The sequence below is a fragment of the Leptopilina heterotoma genome, unplaced genomic scaffold (genome assembly GCF_015476425.1).
Source record: "Leptopilina heterotoma isolate Lh14 unplaced genomic scaffold, ASM1547642v1 Lhet_47, whole genome shotgun sequence".
NCBI classification, from domain to species: domain Eukaryota; kingdom Metazoa; phylum Arthropoda; class Insecta; order Hymenoptera; family Figitidae; genus Leptopilina; species Leptopilina heterotoma.
Genome location: NW_025111098.1, coordinates 1,399,626 through 1,424,213, shown reverse-complemented (window position 1 = coordinate 1,424,213; position 24,588 = coordinate 1,399,626). Strand labels below are relative to the sequence as shown.

The 24,588-nt window shown below is 28.3% G+C and overlaps 3 protein-coding genes across 3 annotated transcripts; 1 reads left to right on the top strand and 2 right to left on the bottom strand.

Annotated features, from left to right (window-relative positions):
• Window positions 1-1,589: 1,589 nt before the first annotated feature.
• Window positions 1,590-8,287, bottom strand: LOC122507397. Its single transcript, XM_043620081.1, has 8 exons — window positions 8,095-8,287; window positions 5,556-6,633; window positions 3,962-4,201; window positions 3,544-3,884; window positions 3,289-3,470; window positions 2,512-2,917; window positions 2,102-2,369; window positions 1,590-1,988 (listed from the first exon to the last, which is right to left on the bottom strand). Exons 2-8 carry the CDS (start codon window positions 6,466-6,468, stop codon window positions 1,843-1,845), a joined length of 2,496 nt encoding a protein of 831 aa, XP_043476016.1. The 5' UTR covers window positions 6,469-6,633; window positions 8,095-8,287; the 3' UTR covers window positions 1,590-1,842.
• A 3,093-nt stretch (window positions 8,288-11,380) lies between these two features.
• LOC122507399 lies at window positions 11,381-18,545 on the top strand. Its single transcript, XM_043620083.1, has 3 exons — window positions 11,381-11,592; window positions 17,583-17,879; window positions 18,008-18,545. Exons 1-3 carry the CDS (start codon window positions 11,505-11,507, stop codon window positions 18,298-18,300), a joined length of 678 nt encoding a protein of 225 aa, XP_043476018.1. The 5' UTR covers window positions 11,381-11,504; the 3' UTR covers window positions 18,301-18,545.
• A 175-nt stretch (window positions 18,546-18,720) lies between these two features.
• On the bottom strand, window positions 18,721-24,221 carry LOC122507398. The gene is made up of 3 exons (XM_043620082.1): window positions 23,729-24,221; window positions 19,350-19,498; window positions 18,721-19,145 (listed from the first exon to the last, which is right to left on the bottom strand). The coding sequence occupies exons 1-3, from the start codon at window positions 24,123-24,125 to the stop codon at window positions 18,936-18,938; spliced, it is 756 nt and encodes a 251-aa protein (XP_043476017.1). The 5' UTR covers window positions 24,126-24,221; the 3' UTR covers window positions 18,721-18,935.
• Window positions 24,222-24,588: the final 367 nt, after the last annotated feature.

The following is a 24,588-nucleotide window of genomic DNA, read 5'->3' as shown; positions in this document are numbered from 1 at the left end:
TTAAAAAATTTGCCAGAAAAGTTCGCTGGGAATTTTTCATGAATGTTAATAAAATTGGCAGCTTCAAACAATCTTAAGGTACGTAAAGTTGGAAAAATAAACTAATTTATGTCCACCATGTCAAATAAAGGTCTTAATTTCTTAATGCTATGTTAAATTTTTATTATAATTTGAGCTAAAAATTATGAAACCACAGAAAAAAATATGGAAACCATGTGTTGGAAGTAGAAGTTTACTGAACATTACTTTTCATATTTATGGAATTTTAAACTTTCACGCAATGTTTATAGTCAACTTTCGCCTCAATAATTTAATGAAAAAATAAAATTTTTTTTAATTAATTAGTCTATATTATTTTTTATTTAATAAATTAATTGACATTAATTTGAATAATTTATTGCATATTTAGAATTTTCAAAAAATTATTTGCACAAACTTTTATTATAAAGAGAAAATTTAAATATCTTGTGAACAATCCTTTTTAAAATTAGCTCGCCATTAGTGACTCCAACCAATGAAATCACTTATACTTTAAGAGGACCAGAAACATCCTTCTCTACCCATGGTTAGGTTGTTTCTTTCTGCGTTGCAAACCCGGGTTTTATCCCCAGTCCCTCCAAATTTACTTTCAAAATTTTCTTCGAAAATATTGATATTGAGGAATAAATAAACATCAGTTCGAATAATAAATAAATTAAACAGAGAGAAATATTTTTTATTTTTTTTAATTTAGAAATACTATCTTTACGGCTATAAACTGAAATATTAAATAAGTTTATAAGTGAACATAAAATAAATAATAATTAAATAACTATATAACTACCTTCTAATGCTTAAAGATACTTACCAGAGATTGTTTTAAAGAAGATAACCAAGCAAAATTATCTAAAACTAACAATTTAATATTTCACTAACTTTTCTCTACTTGTTTTCAGAAAAGTTTCTTAGATTAACAGGGTTCCTAAAAAATCTGGAAATCATGAAAATCATGGAAATGGTATGGAATTTTTAGAAGGCTTCTGGAAATCATGGAAAAGAACTGGAATTTTTAAAAGTTTCTAAATTTTTCCTGTTTTCCATTTTTTTCTTGAATAAAAATTCAAATAATAAAAAAGCTAAATGGCATAAAAAAGAGGAAAAAATGTTGAATTTTAAGAAATTCGAATTTTTGAATTTTTGATAATTTTCGATAATTTTAGATTTTTTACCAAAGAGTCGAGACTATTAAATAAGTAAAGTATTTTTCAAGAGCCCAAAAATAATAAAGCTAAATTCCATAAAAGGGAGGAAAAAATGTTGAATTTAAAAAAAACAGTTTTTCGAATTTTTGATAAATTTTGATAATTTTAGAATTTTTACCAAAGGGTGGAGACTATTAAATAAGTAAAGTGTTTTTAAAGAGCCCAAAAATAGTGAAATTAGATTTAAAATTCCACTGGAATTTCATAAAAATTTGACCTGGAAATCATGGAAAAGGTATATGGAATTTTAAATTCGGATTTCTGTAGGAATCCTGTAGATAACTTTCTGCAAGTTAACACGGAAAAGTTAAAAGCGTAGGACATTTATATCAGAAATTATAATACGTATTTAGTATCTGTATCAATTTATTTTATTTCATAGATTTCCAGTGAAAAACAATTAGGATTCATTAAACTTTTTTAAATTCATAATTATTTACTTTTATATTATTCTCTTTGATCACTTATCTATAATTTTATCAGATTTCTTTAAATATAAAACTATATTTTTAAAATTCTACTACTTTAAATTAAGACAGAAGTGAGAACATGTACTTTAGAAAGAAAACTTTTTTCTAATGATTAAAAATGATCAGTAAAGTTAAAAACTGTCTCTTTTCTTTTTTGATACTCGACGGCCAATTAGGAGAGTGATAATACCAGATTTAATATTTTTAAACTCTGCGATGGCTTCAGCGTGTGTCATTCCATACAATGGCTTTGAATTTAAAGATAAAATTTCATCTCCTGAAATAAAATTATAAAAAATTAGTTGATAATAACCGAGAACCTTGATGGAAGAAACAGACATAGTTCATTGTATTTCAATTCGTTGCTTGAATCTAGATCGTCAATACTACCTTCTTTAACAGTTCCCATGTCTGCTGCTTGTCCATTAGAAAAAATAGTTTTAACATAAATTCCAATGCTTCCACGTGGACTGTCGGTGCCACCAACAATGCTAAATCCTAACCCTTTATTCCCAGGGCCTTTCAAGAATTTGACTGTCATAATTGTATAATATGCTCCTCCTTTACGTGGCCTTGGAAGAGTGCAAAAAGTTGATTCCTCAGCATCTGAGCACTCATAAACGTCAGTTTCTTCATTGTTTATTCTGTCATCTTCATTCTGAATTTAATAATAGATTTCAATATTGTACTATAGTTTAATTTAGAAAACATATTTCAAAGTGATTCATTATAAAACAGTCTCTTAGTTTTTAAAAAGTATAACTATTAATCAGGGTAAATCAGGTATAATTCTAACTAACCTGGCTTCTTTTATATTTACTATCAGAAGATACAGTTAAATTCGTAACACTTCGACTGTTTAATGTACGCGTCGGCCTTTTCATGCTTTTATCACTTGTCAAACTCGAAGAATTACATTCTATGTTATATAGAATGTTTTTTGAGTTGGCAGTATCTGTTCTGAAGGGACGATTGGTCATTTGATCGTCTATTCTGTAATGCGTTTTTCTTTTGTTAGAAGTAATCCGTGGTAGGTAAATTTTTTTAAATTTTTCATTATACATTCCAAACGTATTCAAACAGCAACTGTTTTGATCACCATGGCTAATTGGAAGCAAGAGACTATCCTGTCGTTTGCATTGGCATTCAGAATTAAATTTTAATATGCAACTGTTTTTCTCTTCGCTTTTTGAAGTAAAATCAGTTCTGGAATTCATAAGAAAGTTTGTAGACTAAAAAACAATTTTTCAATTTGTATAATTATAACTTGAACGCAATGTCCATTAGATTGATTCTAGAATATCAAGAATATGAGAAGCAAGAGACCTATATAGTAAGGTATGATAATTATGGATAATTTGGTGTTTTGTTTTATCGCCCGTGTGGATAACTAAAAATTATGATGTAATAAGTATAGTTCACTCAGGACTCATTATAAAAAAAAGCGCGGTTGACAGGTTGAACGTTTTTTCATTACGTTTAAATTTAACCCGTTGGTCAAATGTTAGCCTACCTCATATAGTCAATTAATTATTTAATTATTATTTTCATTCAAAAGATTAAAAATATTTTCTTACCTTTCATTATTAAATAAATAAAAATTATCATGGTAGTTCTTAACTTTACTTTCCTCTTGACTTTTTACATTATGTTGAGTTAAAATTGATTCATTAGTTGAAAATGGAGAATAATAATGCGTATCATTTTTTGGTAATTCAAAATATTTAGGTAATTTTCTAGAACTTATTGTACTCGTCACCTAGAATAGAATATTTTCTATAAAGTCAAGTTTTTAATAACAAGTAGTTTACTTTACCGCAGTTATTATTTACCTTATCCTTTAAAGTATCTTTGTTGGTATAAGAATTTCGAGGTGGTAATATAATTTCGCTTTTCGGTGTTCTTATATCATCGTTTTCATTATCAGGTTCAACATTTTCAAGAATTGTAAATGACTGTAATGGATTTGTTGTTAAAGGTTTTACGTTTTTAGTAATAAGATTATCAGTTGTTGATGTTGAACTTGGATATGGAACATAAAAACTGGAAGCATTCTCTTTGCACACAAAGATATTGGACGAATCTAATGATTTCCGGTTTCGTATCTCAGCGTTTAACTTGTTAAACTTACTGCGAAGTGCATGATGAATATCTGCTATACCCTTCGTTGTACCTTATAATAAAGTGTTTTATTTCATAAGTGCATGACAGAAGATTTTAAGTTTTTGATTTCAACATTTTAAATGTTACCTGGTAATCTTAAAGATCGACTTTGTATAGATTTCTTTGGAATAAATTCATTTTTCAAGGACTTGGGTACAGGAGATGCTTCACGACTAACAGGAGTCGATCTCGTAGTGTAAACGTTTTCAAAAGAGCTCCAAATTGGAAAAATAGATGATTCCTTCTTCTCTGACGGGTCTTGCACTGAATTACGTCTTCCTAGTTTTTTCCACTTACTACTGACACTTTTATTCCAGTAGTTAATGTCTGAAATGAATGCAGTGATTTAGATTTTAAAAATAAGAGAGTATTTTAATTATTATACTTTTAACTCTCTCTGTCATGTAAATAATTTGTCTCTAAAGTGTTAAAGTTCTTGTAATTATATTTAATCGATTCAGCTAAAAAATATAAAATTATAAATACTTTTGACCTCGAAAAACCGATGTGTCCATTTTCTTATCTGTAAAGCTTAAAGAGGATTTATTGCAGCAGGTTTGTGCATGCAAATAAAATTTTTTATTTGGACCACTAGCCGTATAAACGAAAGTTCCAAAATTTTTGTAAAAAAAGTAAAAGATTCTATTTCAATTTTAAAGTATTTTGATATTGCGTATCGGAGTATAAATGACGTTCTCACTTCAGGCCTATAATTTTACTGATATAAACACATACATATTCTTTAATGTTTAATACAATCATTTTTATTTCATTTTCCTTTTATTATCAATTATATTTACCTTTATATATTGTAATCGATATTGTTATCTGCAATTATTCGTTAGGTTATTTTTCTACGACCTCTGTCTGTATTGTTTAAAAAAATTTTGAAGTGTTTTCCTTCAGTGTAATAACTTAATAAAACTTCCATTATAATTAAAATATTACTTAATTCATAACTGTTATTTCAAAATTGTAATAATTAAAACATAATTGAATCATGTTCAAATGAGAATATATTTGTGTAAGTAATGAATAATTGTTGTTAAACAATTGTAGAAATTTTAATAATATAAATATATAAAATTTTTAAAAGACGTCAGTCTTGATTAGAGACAAAATTTTGAAAATTTATAATCTTCTAAATTTAAAGCCATTTGTATTTCGAATCTAAAAATTTGTAAATAAAAGTAGATAAAACCAACAAATAAGGCCACCATGTTAAATATGAGTAAAATTCAATACGAAATATATTGAAGCTTTTTTTCCAATTGGTAGATAGAAAGATAATGAATTGAAAAGTTTTAAACACTACACTGTACGTGTTCTTGACAATGACTTGCCGAAGACTAAACGTCAAATTTACAAATTTAATTTGTAGATGAATATATATAACTTTCAGAATGCATGACTAACATTCATATCATTAAACTTGCACTTGAAAAGAGTGAAGAAAGAAAACTGCTCTAATACGTCAAAAGAAAGCAAGCCTATTATCGACAATCAGCATTAAATAATTAAAAAAAATTTTTTTGATAAAAGAAATAATACAGCAAAACGTTTTAATAAAATTATAAAAAGTATATTTGAAAGTTTTTTTTTTTTTTGAAAGTTTTTTGTTCTTAAAAATATTAAATGTTTATAAACGAGTATTAAAATAATTATATAATTAGTAACTCACCCTTTTTTTCTTGTTTGTTGCTAGAACACAATCCAATATTCCTCGATGGTAATTCTTGAACAACTCCCCGCCAGTTCTGTTCCAATTTCTTTTTATCTGATTTTATGTTATTTATTTGTTGCTCAGATTCTTCTATTAAGCTTTTTAGAATATTCGATTCAGTTTGATCATAACTTCTATATCGTTTTTCCTCATCTTCAGTTGTCCTTAAAAATGTATCGTCCACTGATTTCTTTTGACTATTCTTATTTTCAATATTTACAGATACATTTTTATTTATTGATGGAATTTTTGACTCTTTAATCGTATAAACACTTTCCTTGTCTGATTTATAGTTTAAAGATCTTTTTTTTCTCAATGGTAGTTGAGGACGATTGGCATCAATATTTTCACGAGTCTTCAGGATTTCGTCATTACAATCTACATCATTTTTTGGGAAATCTTTGGAAGTATTAGGTTTAAGTTTCGAATATATTTTTCCATTCATGAGGTCATTTACTACAAGATTCTTAGAATTGTTTAAAGTTTTTTGAGGCACTAAAGGATTGTCTATAAATTTTTTTACATAATTTGTTTTTTTATTATCCAATGGTACTTCTTTCTTTGATATAACAGACTTTTTCGGTTTATTCACTGTTTCTTGACTTCTTTTTGCAGCTTGAAAAATCTGTTGAATTTTCGAAACTTCTGATCGAATTTTTGAAGAAGTAGATGTTAAAACTGTACTTTTTGGTAACATGTTTCCTTGAAGACTTGATTGTTTCTCGGTAATTTGTTTATTTTTCAACATCTTTGTGCTGGGTCCAGAAGTTTCCTTACTTAATTCCTGTAAATCCTTTAGATTTGCTAACATTGAGTTGGTTGTTTTCTTTTTCATTCTGCTACTTTTATCAAACAACGTGATACTACTCATGGATTTAATTTGAAATTTATTTAACCTCTTGTTTATTCTGTTGGAACGTAATTTTCAAAAGGGATTTTTTCTTAGATTTTGTAGTATTTTAAAAAATTGTTATTTTTCAATAAATAATTCGGTAGATATTTTTCTGTGGTTTACTGTTGACATTATATAGTTAATCTGCAAAAGGAAAAAAAGCAGGTTATTTATTTAAGTAAATTATAATTTAAAATTTTTAATATAATTGTTTGATAGAATATCATAAAATGTGATAAAATTAATACACTTGCTTTGTCAGTTGAGAAGGAGAACTTTTTAGTTTGTTATGGATTTTATTTAATTCTTATTTTTTTGTTTCTATATGTTGTGAATCTTTGTATGTCGAAATTATGATGAAAATTGTATTTTGTTGTATATTTCTATTTAATATTGTGTTTAGAGCTCTTTCATTCTTTACCAGATTCTTGTTTGTATCGCTCAAGTTACTTTATGAATACTAATTGTATGATACACACTTCCAATAATTAAATGTTGGTATTTTCTTTATTTTAAATATTTTAACTTTTTTGATGCATTAGAACTGTATTGCCACTTTAAAAGTACAGTACTATATAAGTAAAAAGCCATTAGGAAATTATTTCCATAATGAACGCTCCTCTAACCGGAAACCCTTCCCAGCTCCAAGTATGATAAATAAATAAATATCTTTGCAGCTAGCCTTAATTACTTTCAAGATGATCATTTTCACACAAGCGTAAATAAAACTGTAATTTATAAAATGTTTGTGGAATATTACATTTTAAAATTTTCTCAATCGCAATGTTATCAAATTAATACCAAATTAAAGAAATTTCTAAATTTCATAATTAAAACTTTAAAAATTAAGTATAGTATCATTACAATTATTGCAGAACCCACTCTAAATTAAAATTTGAATTACAAAGATAGTGAAGGTCAATGATCTTATTAAAAGACAAAGGAATTAAATGTAAACAATAATGATCGATAAAAAATATAATTTTTGGGTGTAAACAGTTTGCAATGAAATAATTAAAAAAAAATCCTAGTTCATTCATTTGATAGGACAATGGTTTAGTCTGAATGACAAAAATAAATTTTTTCTTAATGGAAGTTTTTGAAGAATATTGTTTGTTATAATATTTATAATATTGAAATTATATTTTTAAGGATCTTATAATTAGAATATTTTCTTCTAATGAATTAAATCCTAAATGTTATTACAACTTTTATTATGAATTATAAAAATTTATATAATATGAATAAATTAATACATTAACGATCGAACAAAGAATATTAAATACTTTGATAAAATTTTTTTTAATTGTAAAACAAAATGATTAATCTAAACAACACGTAATAAATTAATAAACACGTAATCTATTAATATAAAACGTAGTTTCTAAATAAATTTTTCTGTTTCTATAAAGAAATACAATTATTCACTTTATAAAAATAAAAATTTTGATAAAATTAAAGACAATATTATACTTTTCAATTTATTGTCACATTAAATTAAACATTTCTAAGATATAAGACTTTTATACAATTTTCAGTGAATGAATAAATTAAAGTTGTTATTTGAAAATTCGCTAATTCAAAAATTCTTTCTTTTTTGTGTACCTGATCATTTTCATCACAGAAAAAGAAGACACTGCAGCGTTAAATGACGTTCATATACAAAAATTTCGTAAGTATAAATAAATATTATTAATGACCATAAACAGAACAGATTTTTTTTTAGATAATTATAAAATTGTAAATGGCGTTAATGTAATCATGAAGCACTACATTGTACTGAGTGCTGAAGGAAGGACAGGTCGCTACAAGTAAAATGTAATCGCATATACAAGCCTACGTTATACACCTCTTCTTTTCCTTTCTATTCTCTGTACAGTATGCTTTATGAATGCATAGCACTATCGAGCATTGCGGATGCCTTATATGTCTTCTAACTCTTGGCGGTTCACACACGTAGCTATATAGCTGCGATATGTCAAAATAAAACATTTTATATTCAATTAAATTTATCTGAATTCAATGTAATTTAAGCTGTTAAATTAATTAATTATTAAAATGTATTTAAAACACTTAACTCAGGTTTTCATCTCATTCACTCTAGAAATTAAAACGTTTTTATTATTAATAATATTATTTATAAATAATTACTGTTCTTTAAACAGTATATTCTTTAGGATTGTGTAGGGCTTACTCTCTACTAGAACTCAGGTAATGTTCAGATCATTAGAATTCTTAAATATGGAAGAAATAAATTTTTAATGACTTTTTACCAAATTTTGATTGTCCGATAGCGTTCGGGTGAGGGTGCTACTACTGAAAAATTGAAATAATATTCTGTATTCTTCAGGATTGTGTAGGGCTCAGTCTCTACTATAGAACTCAGGTGATTTTCAGATTGTCGTCATTGAAACCAACCAACTTTCCGATCTGTATAGGTTGCCGTGAGCATTTGGTTTGCACTTGTTTCGGATGGCTATTGATGCAGGTACTTTTGTCACCGTGACCAAAAATGTTGACAGAAATCATAGCGATTTCCCGGTAAGAAGAGGTTGATTAAAATAGATTAAAATGTTTACACAAAATTTCAAAAATGACATTGGTTTGGAATTAAGAACATTGTGAATTTTGACCATATGTGACTGTCCACGAGAAAACAGGGCTTATAGCTTTCACAGGGCGACTGATTGAAGTAGAAGCAGAACGAAAGAATGCATACAATATAACATCTTTAAAACGTTGTATTGTCAAAAGTAATTGACAATTTACAACTTTTGATTTTTGCATTTGAAAAAGCAATATAATATCTATAGATTAGCATAAAAACTCAAAATTGATTTTTTAGAGCTAAGCCCTGTTTTCTCGTGGACAGTCACATATAATGTTATTACTTTTTCATTTGAAATGAATTAATAAGTGTCAGCAATATTTAAGTCATAAATGGAATTCTAATGATTACAAATTTTATGATATTGAACAGAATTGAATTGTTTTCAATTCTAATTTCCCAATAAGAAGTAAAATGCATACCGAATTAAACATAATATAAATATGTGTGCAGATGAATTATCTTTAAAGGAATTAAAATATGGAACTTCAAAAATGGCTTAAGTTTGGCATTGAAATGATTCAGAATTTAGCGATATTTGTATACATTTTAATCTATTTTAATCAACCTCTTCTTACCGGGAATGATTGCTCGTACTCTGCCCTCTTTACAGTTATCCAAAATTAAAAAATATAATCCAAATTTTACTTTTCTCTTAATTTTATTCATTCTTTTGGTTATAACTTTTGTATTGTTAAATTTAATCGAATCTTTTTAAAATCGATTTTGCTGCCAAAGTGACCATAATTTTTTCCGGCAATATTCATATATTTCAATCAGTTATCAAATCTTGGTGCGCTAATTTTACACACTTAATTCCAGAGAGCTCAATTCCTTCTAGCGCCTGCATAAAAGCAACTTTCTGTTCTTTGGCGCACAATATACCATTTTCGCCCGGACACTAAGCATATGATCTAAGTAAGTAATATGAATTAAAATTTCAATAAGTAATATAATTATTATTAAAATGATGTTAAAGCGTTTTGTGCCTTAAAAATTTTTTTTTATCTTTTCTACTAGTTCCAAAAAAGGCCAATATTTATACTTAAAGGGTGATTTAAATTTAAGTTAAAGTAAGAAAGCTTTATGCGGACTTCTAAAAAATAAGTACCTCTTATTTTTCCATGCTTTAAAATAGAAGACATAAAAAATCTATCTATTTAAAAGATAAAATTAAAAAAGTATCTTGTAGAAAAGAATTTCTAAATTATATAATATTATTCTTTATCGTTTTCATTCCATTGTTCATGCAATATAACAAACACAAAGTGCTTTTAAATATGCGATTACATTCTGTTTCCATTGTCATGTTAAAGTTAAAATTTAAAAATAATAAAAAATTAAATTTTCAAATAAAAGAAAAATTTGAATAAATAAATGAATTGACTTTAAACAAAAAATAACAATGGTATTTTGTAAAAAACGCTAGTTTTAAGTTTTTGAAAATTTTGATTGTTTTACAAAAATATTAGTTAAAATGAATATATACAATGGTTATGTACGTAATAATATGAAACATGTTCTGGCACAAAAATATAACATATTAGTAAATGTTTACGAGAAATGTCAGCCGAGGATATTTTTGGACGTGTTTAAGGCATTCTCAGGGCACGCTCATAATATTTTTAGGACAATCTTGGAAATTTAAGAACATTCTTAAAATGTCTTTTTTGTTAATATTGCAGAAACCTTTCACGAAAAGCTTGGACATTTTCCTATCTTAGAAACTTTGTATGCAAAACCGTTTTAAGTTAAATGTAATAAGAAGTTATCCTAAGTGAGGCATTTACGTCGCATGTTATTCGATTATTTAATTAATTGTAAGTAATGAACGGAATTATAAATCATTCTTACAGATAATAATACTGTACGAATTATTCTAACGGTTTTGCTAACGGGTTAATAGTGTCAATGTCCTTACATACAGTATGCTATTAAAATGCTAGTGCAAATTTAAATACCAAAGAGCTTCTTCTAATTTAGTTTAATATTTGATATGATTATGCATTAAACATTATTTATATTTTTATTGAAACTATCTTATTTTGTAAATTCTATTATTGAAACATTCATATTAATTCTTCTTTACAAGTGATTTACAACCATTGAAAAATGTTTTTTGTGTCCATTTGCAACATACTACTATTTTAAATAATAATATTTCTTTATTCAAAGTTGAAAATTGAATATTGACAAAGAAGATAGAATGGGTGAAAGAAACTACTCAAAAAATCACGCCTGCCAATGAATTCGTCTTGTATTTAATGGCAATGATACCTGAAATTTGCGTATTTTGCAGTACGCTTAAAATCAGTCGTGCGTCAACCGTTCCCTGTGGAAGACATTCTAGTAAAAAGAATATTTAGTAAAAAAAGAACATTTTTATTTTTTTGCAAATAAAAAAAACATGGCAAAACATGTTATTTTTACATTTTTATTAATAGTCGTAGTCGATTTAACATTTTCATTATTTGCATCATCATCATCATCAAATGGTGAGTTTTTAATTTTAATATTTAATATTTAATATTTTTGATAATAATTTTAGTTTACCATATATTTCGGAAAAAATACTAATTTAGAATATGGTAAAAGATATGTTTCTCCGGACAAAAAATATTCCATTAGAAGAAAATTATAAAATTAATTTTCCAGTAAATATGAATTTAATTTTACTCAATAGATTATTTATTTTATAATTAACTTAAATCTCCGAAAATAACAGATTTTGAAACTCAAACTAACGCTTCGTCGACCGCTTCGTGGTCGACTTCGTTGCTTCAAAGTTTTTATTTAACATGTCCATTTATAACAAATTTTTATTGTTTTATATAATTTGTTTAAAATTTTCACTTAGTTTCAATGATATTATAATTATAATTCACTTTTTACATTGTCAATGTTCATTTCCTGTTTCGATATATTCGACCTTTTCTCGCAAAGTCTTTTTAGGAAAGGATAAGAATCATTTAACACAGCCAGTAAATGTAATAAAACTGTAATGTCTTAAAATGATCACATATCAAAAAAACTTTTTCTTACAATCCAAATTTTGATGAAATCTTATTAACTCTAGTCAGTACAACTCAGCTGACTCATACGTACCCGAGTCAAAATTTAGACCCTCTTTTAGTTCTCCAAAAACCTCTTTTTAACCTCTTTTAAGCCTCTTTAACACTTCTAAATCCTCTTTTGAACCTGCAAACTGCACGGAGAAACTTTTTCTTCTAATATTGAATATATTTGGTTATCTTTATTCTAAAAGTACGTTAGAATGTGAGGATTTTTCGTGCGTTGTGCTAATAATTTCAACATTAATACGAAAATATGATAAGTTCGTTATATATTAAGCAACCTTCGGTGTACAAAAATTGCTATCTGCATTAGAAATAGTCTTATTTTTCTTTAGAAAAGAATAAAATGCTAGTTTTTGTTTGTGAAATAATACGGTAATTCTAACCTTTTTTCCACATATAGATAGAATATATAACAGACATTCTAACGTAACATACCAATTTTGGAAGGACTGCGGGCGGACTTAACCGATTTCGCCCGAGCATCACCGAGTCCATCACCTGACGTCGCGAACTAACCCTAATGTTTTCGAAGTTGAAATTCACACGTGTATGAAAGAAAAAAACCTTTTATTAATAAACGTGAATGTCTCCTCATGCCAAATTAAATTCAAGAACTGTTCCTCAATATAACATAATTTTTTTCACGACTTTTACTTATTTACATAATTTGATTAGTAAGTTATTTTAAAAAATGCTCTCTCTCGAAGGCACATATTTTTCCACTCGTTTAATATATAAGGACGATTCAGCTGTGTACTTCTAACGAATCGTGCGATCTTTCGGTTTCCGTGACCAATCGTCGTGTCTTTACTTGCGTGTGCGTGTGTGCGTTAATAATATAGGTTAGGTTCTTACGTCGTGTTAAATATATTTACCTACAGTTACAGTGACATACACTAATGCCATCTACCATCAGATCCAAGTATCACTATCGTCTCTATGAGTATCTATAGACAATTAATTTGTTGTGTTTCTTTTTAATTCATGGCTTTCCCAACTTTGCAAAAATTATTATTTTCTTTCTAAAACAACATACTAATTTTCGTTAGTTTCCTTATGAAGAACTGTAAAATATATACTGAATGAGTGTTTTTGATAGTCTCAATAGCAATTTCTATAACCTATGTCGTTTTTCCCTTGAATCTAACCTAACATACTAAAATGTCTCACCAGTTTTAAGAATTAGTGGTATTAAAAGTTTCTCCGTGTGCTGACATGGATTTTTCCGCACTATTAGAGGTTCAAAAGAGGTTGAAAAGAGAAGTTAGAAGGCTTAAAAGAGGTCCGAAAGAAGATTTTTAAAAATATTACGAAAACTAAAATTGGAATTTTTTTCACAGAGTTATATTTTAATTGCCCTATAGAAGATGCAAATAATAGTTTTTGAATGATTTCAATAAATGTGACGCGACCCGAAGAAAGGTACCTAAGAAGCAAACGAATTATAGGTTGGGTTCGAGTTAGATTTATCTTGATTAAAAGTTCATTTTCAATTATTTGAATTTGAAACCAATTTTCATTAAGGGGACACCTAAGTGAAAAAATGACAAAAAAATCGATTTTTTTAAATTTGATTTTCTAAAAGTAGACTCAATTAGGAATAGAACAAGACTTTTTAAAACCTTTTCTAAAGAGTAGAAAAAATCTGATTACATGATTCTGAATACCATGAGTTTTTAGTATTTTTTCTTTTTTCGTGTCTCCTGTAAAAATTGTTTTTTTCCAATTCCAAAATTTCGGTACACTTTTCTCCGAATCTACTAAACCGATTTGTAATTTTTTTTTTTACTTTGTTCAGTAAGGTTCCAAGAATACGAATAAGAAGTTTAACATCATTTTGAGTTGTACAAACGGAGATATGAGTCAATGAATCAGAGAAAATGGGATTTTTATTTTGCTTTGGGTATAAATATTCATAAAAAAGTTTCTATTGAAGATAACGTCGTATTACTTCTTATTCATATACTTGATTATATTTGTAATCGAATAAAAAAGGGCGAACGCAATTGGAATAATAGTTTTCGAGAAAAGTGTACCGAAAGTTGACTCTTTTTGCATTGTTTTTAGGTGACTTGGGTGTCCCCTTAAATATTTTGAATATAACGAAGACTTGAAGACCAACAATTTTTAATTAATAATTGATTCTCTATCTGTATTTTTACTCAAAAAATTTAAAACATAAGTGCGATTCCATGGGAGATTTTAGTTTTTTCGGAGTAAGTAAACCAATTGCAATGAAATTTTGGAATTTAAATCTACACATAAAAAGACATATTTCCACCAAATATTACGTCAAAATATTCAGTAGTTTTTGAGATGTCAAAATTTTGGAAAAATTTTGAAATCGTTATATCTTCTTTCCATCTTAACCAAATCACTTAATTTTTTTTCGAGAAAATTCAGCATAAAAAAACGAAAAAGTTTTTTAAATTATGTTTATAAAAAATTTTTATAAACAAAAAAGTTATTAAATAATAATTGAATAACTTTTGAATAGCTTCACGGAATTGAATTAAATAAACACTAAAATAATCTTACCTTTGATTTCTTTAAGATTCCAAAAAAAATACCTGGCAACGAGATTGTCTTCATATAATATTTTTAATATTTTTATTCACTTATGAGCGTAAACATTAGAAGTTTCTGCTACTTTACGTGCAAATTTAGGTGCGCGCGCAGACCTCCCTTTCTAATCATCTCCGAATTTCCGGTTTCAGAGAGAGAGGTCTGCGCGCGCACCTAAATTTGCACGTAAAGTAGCAGAAACTTCTAATGTTTACGCTCATAAGTGAATAAAAATATTAAAAATATTATATGAAGACAATCTCGTTGCCAGGTATTTTTTTTGGAATCTTAAAGAAATCAAAGGTAAGTTTATATTAGTGTTTATTTCATTCAATTCCGTGAAGCTATTCAAAAGTTATTCAATTATTATTTAATAACTTTTTTGTTTATAAAAATTTTTTATAAACATAATATAAAAAACTTTTTCGTTTTTTTATGCTGAATTTTCTCCAAAAAAAATTAAGTGATTTGGTTAAGATGGAAAGAAGATATAACGATTTCAAAATTTTTCCAAAATTTTGACATCTCAAAAACTACTGAATATTTTGACGTAATATTTGGTGGAAATATGTCTTTTTATGTGTAGATTTAAATTCCAAAATTTCATTGCAATTGGTTTACTTACTCCGAAAAAACTAAAATCTCCCATGGAATCGCACATAACCTCAAATTTTTTCCTTCTTAGGTACCTTTCTTGGGAACGCGTTAATCTATTAGCATAGATAGAAATTTAAAAAATTTAAATTTCACAAAAATTTAAAATCCTCTTTTCAGCCTCTAAACATCGGAATATGGATTTTGCCGCATCGTTTTTAGGTTCAAAAGAGGTTTAAAAAAGAGGGTCAAAAGAGGGTCTAAATTTTGACTCGGGTATAGAAGTACAACTGATGAAGAAAATTACCAAACAATTTTTCTTTCTAGAATATTGAAAAAAACTTTACTACAGATAATTTTCTTCGTCTTTTAATAAAGGTGAAGATAGGATCTTTTGTTTTTTGATGGGATCAAAAATATGACCAACAAGTTACAAAAGTCAAAAAGTAAAACACGTAACCTTTTTAAATATACCTACACGGAAAGAAAAAGTCCGTCAATCATTAATAGACTAGTATATTACTTTGAGACGGGACACAAAATCATTGAATGCATAACATACTTTGAGTCACAATCAGTGACGAGTTGCTTGCTAAAATTTAGAAAACTGTCATCAATATATAAAACTCGTTCACTAAAATTTAGAAAACTGTCTATTAAATTTTCTATGACTATCAAAAGCATTCAAAAAATTCAACTTCTTTCAGAATTATCCCTAATTTTAGACACTATTTGGTACAGAATGAACACATTTTTTTCGTTGCACAGTTCCGATATTTTATTTACACTCTTAGACGCTTTAGACCAACACATTTTCGCACTTATAATAACTACACGTAGAAACGCACACTTATAACATTTTAAGTTTAGAAGCGAACTGTTCTTATATACCAAATAACAAAATTTTTCACAACTTGTGAGAAATGATTTTGCACTAATAACTACTTTCTAATTAGCGAGAAATATAAAAGAAAATATATTTTCATCGAGGTCAATTTCTAGACGCAATTCAACTGCAAATTATTAGTTAAGTTAAATATTCACATTACACATAATAGTATATAGGGATATGTATAGCAGACAGCAAAAACACATGGACTATAGAGAAACCGGAAGAAATGCGCATCGGTACACTGCGCAACAATGCGCTAGTGAAGAGCGCCGATTTAGAATACGAGTCAACTAACGTTTCACAAACTTTCACTAATGATTCGTAAACATTCAAACAGCCATTGATAACAATTCAGCATTAAATCTAAAACAATTGGTCACATACTGGCATTCTAATCAATCCATGACTCGTTTTCAATCGTTAAGTAAAGTTAAGTAACCATCAACGGAAAAAGAGTCCCGTCTCAAAGTAATATACTAATCCATTAATGGTTGACGGACTTTTTCTTTCCGTGTATGTTCTTCGTTTTAAATTAATTTCAGGAATAAACCTAATTTGGAATGAGGATAAGTCAATAAGCCTACTAAATGTTTTGAGAGAATAATTTATTGAAAAATCAACAAGAAAGAAAAGAATTGACAAAAATACAATGAGTATAATTAAAATTAAAAATCTTACTTTAAGAATAACGATTATTGGTGGTGTATGAACTGGTGATGGTACTCTGATTCTCCAATCTCGAATGGTGTTGAGGGCTTGACGCAATGGGTCCTCCTAAAGTTGTCCTTAATGCCTGGATATTAGTCCTCTTGTTTACACTAATGAGATAGTATAGTGCTTTGTATTTTTAATATATCAAATTTTCTTCACTGTTGGTCGCCTCTTGAACAAATTTCGAAATTTTGAATTTCTTGTTTCAATATAAGATTTTCCTTAAAACTTGGATTTATTTTCAATTTAATATTTTTGGAAAATTATTAAATTGTATTTTTAAAATCGGTGTATTTTATAAGATGTTGAATAGAAGTTGTTACAAAATTAATACTTAGAGATATAATATAATTCACTTGTTAATGAAGTACTTTTAGACGATGTGTTCAGGTTGACTTCTAAAAAATTACTCTCTCTACTTAAACAATGTGCGTAGGTAGGTTGGTTTCCAAATTATTACTCTCGTAATAATTTCGTTCCTATGTTCCTTGATTTGTAAGAAGAAGAAATTATAAAAAGAAATAATCTCTTACCTCAAAAATATTTACTTTTTACATACTTAGCAATGCGCTATTTTTATCATTTTTTATATTAACGATAGTTTATTTTTTAATTAACTAAAATACAATTTTTTTTTCTGTTTTAGACCTTGCAACAATGAATAAACTATTCAAGAATCCAAAAACCGGAAAGTTTATTACTGGAAAGATAGAACAAATTGACAAGTCGGTAAATTCAACTGCTAAATTTTTGCAGCAATATTCATTCCAGGGTGCATCGTGCAACTGTGTAGATTTAGTTTGCAGCTGCTGCATTAACTTAAACCTTGGTTTACTATTGAAAGATAGTAATATGTGCACTAACATTACTTTATTGCCAGCTGAATTTTCCGTTCAAATAGGGGTTTCATTTAATGGAAAATCATTCGTTGTAAAAATCCCCGGTAAGTAATAATATTATGTCTTCCTTATAGATATATAAATATTTTGTCAATACTGTAGCGTAATATTTCTTTAAGACAAACGTAACTAATATTTCTTAATATTACACCTAATAAAATTATTATTTTAGCCAACAATCCTCCAGCAACATGCATACCTGTTCCATCCATACCAATTTTAAATGTTTGTCTTCGTGTAAAAGATCTTCAGTTTCAAAATTCCACGTTCCATGGATGCCTTGACTTGGAAGCAAAGTTGACTCAGCTTTCACTATTAGTGTTACATTTTGATTGTATTAATATAAATGCTAATGGAGTAGAAACATCAAAACCAAAAACCAATAGCACAGAAAAGAAACAATTATTGCCATCATTGATACAACTTGATGTGCCTTCAAATTTCTCTCTTAAACTGAATGAATGATTGTAATTTTTAAAAAAGAAAGGAAGCATTAAATCAAGAATGCAAATCAACTTTACATATTAATCGAAGTAAATAAATGAAGTATATTAAATTATTAACTAAGTACTTTTAAATATTCGACACGAAAAATGATTGGTAGAAGAAAATTAAGAAAGTTGAATAAAATATGAATTACAAAGTGTTATTTTCATCTTCTGTAAAAGACTTTTCATTATTCAAAATAAATATGTTTTTTGAAACAAGCATATTAGACTATCTTTTTATAAGCATTGTATCTTGAGAGTATATAATTAAAGAGTATCCAAGGTTAAGATGGGTAAAATGCCCTAATGTCTCGATTTTTTAATTGACCAGGAAAAAAATGTTTTGTTCGATTCCAAAAAAAGTTTTTAAATTCCCTGGAAAAGTGTAAAACAATAATCAAAATATAATATGCTTTATTATGAACAAACAATTTTGGTAATTTGATTTAATTCAAAATAATGTAATTATTATAAAAGTACATACATATATTACAGAATGTAAATAAATAAATAAATAAAGATAAAATATACAAGAGTTTAAAACTTTCAATGGAATATAAACTGCAAAAATTCTTGACTACGTTTCGGTACAACCAGTATAATAATCAGAAATCAAAAGATATCATCTTCATCATCATCATCATCATCATCGTCACCATCATCATCGCCATCATCATCGTCATCATCATAATCTTCGTCACTATAGTCGTCTCCTCCACTAATTCCATCGGGTAGAAGAACAACTTGACCAAGTCCACCACCATCTTCGGGTTTTACGAAAGCTAGACCTTTTGTGCCGAATCTCATGCAATCTAATTCCACCTACAAATAATTATTTTTTTAATTATGATGAATTCTCCACAAATTTTGAATACTTTATGCAGACCAATCGATTGGTCTTGAACTATATTTTATTTATAGTAACCTAATTCTGTATAAAGAAGCTTAACTGGGTCGGCAAACCATGAATGACAAAACGTTGCATTGTAACGAAAAACTCTTGAAAAAATATAATTTGCTTTTTACCTTAAATAACGTTGTATCACGAAATTTGCCCTCCATGTTCATACAAGCATGGACATTTCTTCCTTGAAAATAAATGTTATAAAATCGTAGGCATGCCCTCACTGTTGGAAATCTAGGAACAGGAACACAAACTGGTCTTGGATTTTTTCCTGGAAGCATAACAATTTCAATGAATGTCTCTTATTTTTAATTACAGGTTTTTTAAAAGAATGTAAAAGGATCTAAATTGAATATTTTTTATTATTTATTACCCCCTGGAGAGGGGTCGTCCCCTTAATTTCATAAAAATTATATTAATTTTACATATAATTATATCGTCCACCATATTAGATCCACCACTTTAAATTTTCAAAATCTGCCTTCTGATTTGTAAAAAAAACACCCAAAAAAACCTCAAGTAACAAATTTCTTAAAAATTGCACTAATTTTATTAAACATATTGTCCAACATGTTCGCCACATAAAAATAAAGTTTGTAACAACCCACATAGCACAATAGTATGAGGTAAGGTTATGTTGAATACTTATCGTAAGGCACATAAGGTTACACGATATTGCTGTGGTAGACCTAAGGTGAACTAAAAACTTCCGCCATGGAGGTGAGGTTACATGTTAGGGTGTGGTGACTATATATGATAAGGCCATGGTAACCTTACACGTTAAGGTTGAGGTAACGTTACATGTTAAGGTTGAGGTAAGGTTACATGTTAAGGTTGAGGTAACGTTACATGTTAAGGTTGAGGTAACGTTACATGTTAAGGTTGAGGTAAGGTTACATGTCAAGGCTGAGGTAAGGTAATTATTAAGTTGTAAGGTTGAGGTAAGGTTGTGATAAGTTTACCAGTTATAGAAAATATTGAAAAAATAATTAATAAATAAATATTCAATTAAAATGTTAAGTTTGTTGCTCTTCTCTATTTTGGAAACCTGACATGAAGCAGAAAATTTTGAAAACAAATTTGGGGGGACTGGGATTTGAACCCGAGATCGACGCGCATAAACCTATCATTCTAACTAACTGAGCTAAGTAGAGAACTGGCAGAAGAAAAATTAATGTTGCCTTTAAGGTGAACCAAGAAGATGATTAACTCCTTAAAGGCAACATTAATTTTCCTTCTGCCAGTTCTCTACTTAGCTCAGTTAGTTAGAATGATAGGTTTATGCGCGCCGATCCCGGGTTCGAATCCCAGTCCCCCCAAATTTGTTTTCAAAATTTTCTGCTTCATGTCAGGTTTCCAAAATAGAGAAGAGCAACAAACTTAACATTTTAATTGAATATTTATTTATTAATTATTTTTTCAATATTTTCTATAACTGGTAAACTTATCACAACCTTACCTCAACCTTACAACTTAATAATTACCTTACCTCAGCCTTGACATGTAACCTTACCTCAACCTTAACATGTAACGTTACCTCAACCTTAACATGTAACCTTACCTCAACCTTAACATGTAACGTTACCTCAACCTTAACGTGTAAGGTTACCATGGCCTTATCATATATAGTCACCACACCCTAACATGTAACCTTACCTCCATGGCGGAAGTTTTTAGTTCACCTCAGGTCTACCACAGCAATATCGTGTAACCTTATGAGCCTTACGATTAGTACTCAACATAACCTTACCTCATACTATTGTGCTATGTGGGAAATATTTTAATCTTTAATTATAAATCAGAAACCATAAATATTAAAATGATATAATAAATTAAAGTAACATTGTACCAAATTAACGTTTTCAAGAATTGAGAAATATTTAAAATTCAATATTTTTTAAACTTTGAATTTTCTATAACTTATTTTAAAACTGTGTTCAAATGTAACACAATTATTAAATAAATTAATACGTATAGGTATACTGGGGGTCGATTACATAACTTGTTCCGTATTCCACATTCCATATTTTAATTCCATAATTCATATTCCACATTCCGTATTACACAATCTAGATTTCACATTCCGTATTTTACATTTCATTTTATTTTAAATTCCATATTTCGAATTTCAATGTCTAGATTCTACATTCCGTATTCCAGATTTAAAATTCCTTATTCAACATTTCAAATTCCACGAGTCAGATTCCTATTCAGAATTTCATGTTCCACATTCTGAATGTAAATATCCAGATTCTACTTTCTGTATTCCACAATTCGAATTCCGGATTTCACATTCCGAATTTCTCATTTCAAATTCCACACAGCGGATTGCATCTTCAAGATTCCAAATTCCGGATTCCACATTTCGTATTACACAATCTAGATTGTACATTCTGCATTCCACAATCAGAATTTTACATTTCAAATTCCACATCTCAGATTCCAATTCCAGATTTTACATTACATATTCAACATTCCTGATTACACATTTTATATTTAACATTCCGGATTCCACATTTCATATTCCATATTTAACAATCTGGATTACACTTTTCATACACTGAGAAAACTGGATAGTCAAACAATTAGAGGGTTTGGTTTTGAGTGTTAAGCCTGATTCTCTGGATAGTTAACTTTTCCTTCCGAGTTAGTCAAATTCATAATCGGAGTGTCTATTTATCCCTCAGAGATGGTTACGAAAAACTTAACCTCAAATATAGTCTGTTTGTCCCTCCAGATAGTTAGTTGAATATTCTATTTTTCTCCGTGTATTTAACATTTTGGATATCACATTTCATACTCCATATTCCAGATTCCACATTTCATATTCCACATTCCGGATTTTGAAATGTAGAATCCGGAATGTGAAATGCGGAATATGATTTGTGGAATCTGGAATGTAAAACGTGGAATATAAAATTTGGAATTCTGATTGTGAAATATGAAATGTGGATTGCGTAATTTGAAATGTGAAATCCGGGATGTGACATTTGGAATTTGGAATATGAAGGATGCAACATGAAATATAGAATGTAGAATGTGAAATTTAAAATGTGGAATCCGGAATGTGAAATGCAGAATATGAAATATGGAATCCGGAATTGGAATCTGACATGTGGAATTGGAAATGTTGAATCTGGAATGTAAAATTTAGATTGCGAAATACGGAATTTGAAATATGGAATTGGATTATAAAATGTAGAATATGATATATGGAATCCGGAATAAATTATGTAATCGACCCTCTGCACAGTAACAATTTATAAAAAAAATTATTTCAAAATTTTTTTATTTTTAACTTTTTTAAATTAGTGCCAAGTCTTCTATTCTAATAAATATGTTTTTGTATAGTAAATTTATGACTCTAAAACAAAACATTTTTATTGTTGACCTAGAAAACACCCTTATTAAATATATAGATACTTTTTTAAAAAAAGAGAGAACGAAATTTGATTTAAACTGTATTTAGAAATGTTATCATAAACTCTCTAAATCTGAAATAGCGATAAGTATATACAACTGATTCCAATTAGTGTTTATACACTGTAAAAAAAGGGAGTTAAATTTTAACTCCGCAAGGGATTCTATAAAAGTCGTACCCATTTGGGAGTTATGAAGCGAAGGGAGTTAAAAGAACGACGCTGAAAAATGGTCAAAATTTGCCCCCGAAGGGGATTGTAAAAGAAGTATATGTTTTTATAGATTTTGACCTGCTGAATCCGAAAATCACCCTTAGAAAGTTCTAAACCTTGGGGAAAAGGATGAAAAACCACCATTAACTCAGAGACACCGTTTTCAATAAAAAACAGTAAAATATGATAAAATTATATAAATAAGAAATGTTTACACTGTAATTTAATAAATGAAGGTAATAATAATAACAACCGCATAATTTAAATCACGATTACGACCCTTGCAGTTTAAAAAACTACCCCCTCATACACCAACACTTATGCCAAAATCCCAAAAAGTTATAAAACGTCAATATATTGATACATAACAAAGCAATAATTAATCCTTTAAAAATAAACAACGTTTACCACTACTGTAGAAATATCGGCCAATAACCCAATAACAAATAAGCAACTATTGTTACATCTACCATTAACTCAACAACCCTTAATCATGATCAGAGACTACCCCTATATCATCCCTCAAAAATTACCTCCGAAGTTACAAATTAAAAAAAAAAATTTCACTGATCAATTAGCGTATATATACGCTTTTTGGAATAAGTTGTATACTTATCGCTGAGAATTAGTGAAACTTCGCTAATTTAGACTTAGAGAGAACAGAATCTCCAATAGCAAAATTGCAGTACTGGCTCGGTACTGATTTGCCATTGCTGAGAAAAATAATTGCATAATATTTTCTTTATTGTACTTTTGGAACCTTTATTAAAAAATATGAAATAATTTAGGATAATGATGTGACACAAAGTAATTTTTAAAGATATAAAATCTGTATCTTTCGAAAAAATTTACTCTTTTAAAATAATTACCAGATACGGTCCTCGTGTATAAAAGTATGTCATTCATCAACACTTTCGCTGTGAAACTAAACTCATCAGGATCGTAACTAACTCTTACACAGGCCGTTTGTTTCCATACATTGAATAAGAGTCGGGAACAACATCCACATACACCGCCACCACAATTACAAGGTCCTTGCTTAGTTGCTGATATTTGACTTGTAGATACAACAGAAGAATTTGATACTACCGGCTTATTTGCATTAATTTGTTTCACGTAATCTTTCTTCTTAATAACTTTTGCATAGTGACAACTACTTAATTTTCTTTTTGAATTATGTTTAAGTTTTCCATAAGTATATTGTTCACTGAAACAAACAATTACTATGAAAATAATAATAAAAATTTGTTTCATAGCTAACTTCATTTAAATTTTGTCACACAACTATATCCAATGGCACATGTTCTCAACTGATGATGCGCACTAACGAACGATTGACATTCAACTGTCCAGTTAACGGATTCCTCATGTGTGACCTATTTTAACGGTGAAATGTACCTTTGGTTTACTTTTTTTTATGTATATAATTAATCATGAAATGTACTGTGAACTAATGACTTAGAATAATGCTAGAACATATCCTGCTGCAAGTTTCAAATCTGACGAGAATATGAATTGTTTCAAGTATCAAATTAGAACTAGACTGCTTTATTAATTTTAAAAATGTCACACTGATAAACCCATCTGGGAGAAAATAAAAATTTTTCCTCAATTAAAGAACTGGCTCTGGTTTAATGAATTTCAGTTATGGCCCACGTTCAATGGCCCCGACTGAGCTGTAGGTCAGATGGGATTGACACAAACAAAATAATATAAAAAAATTTAATTT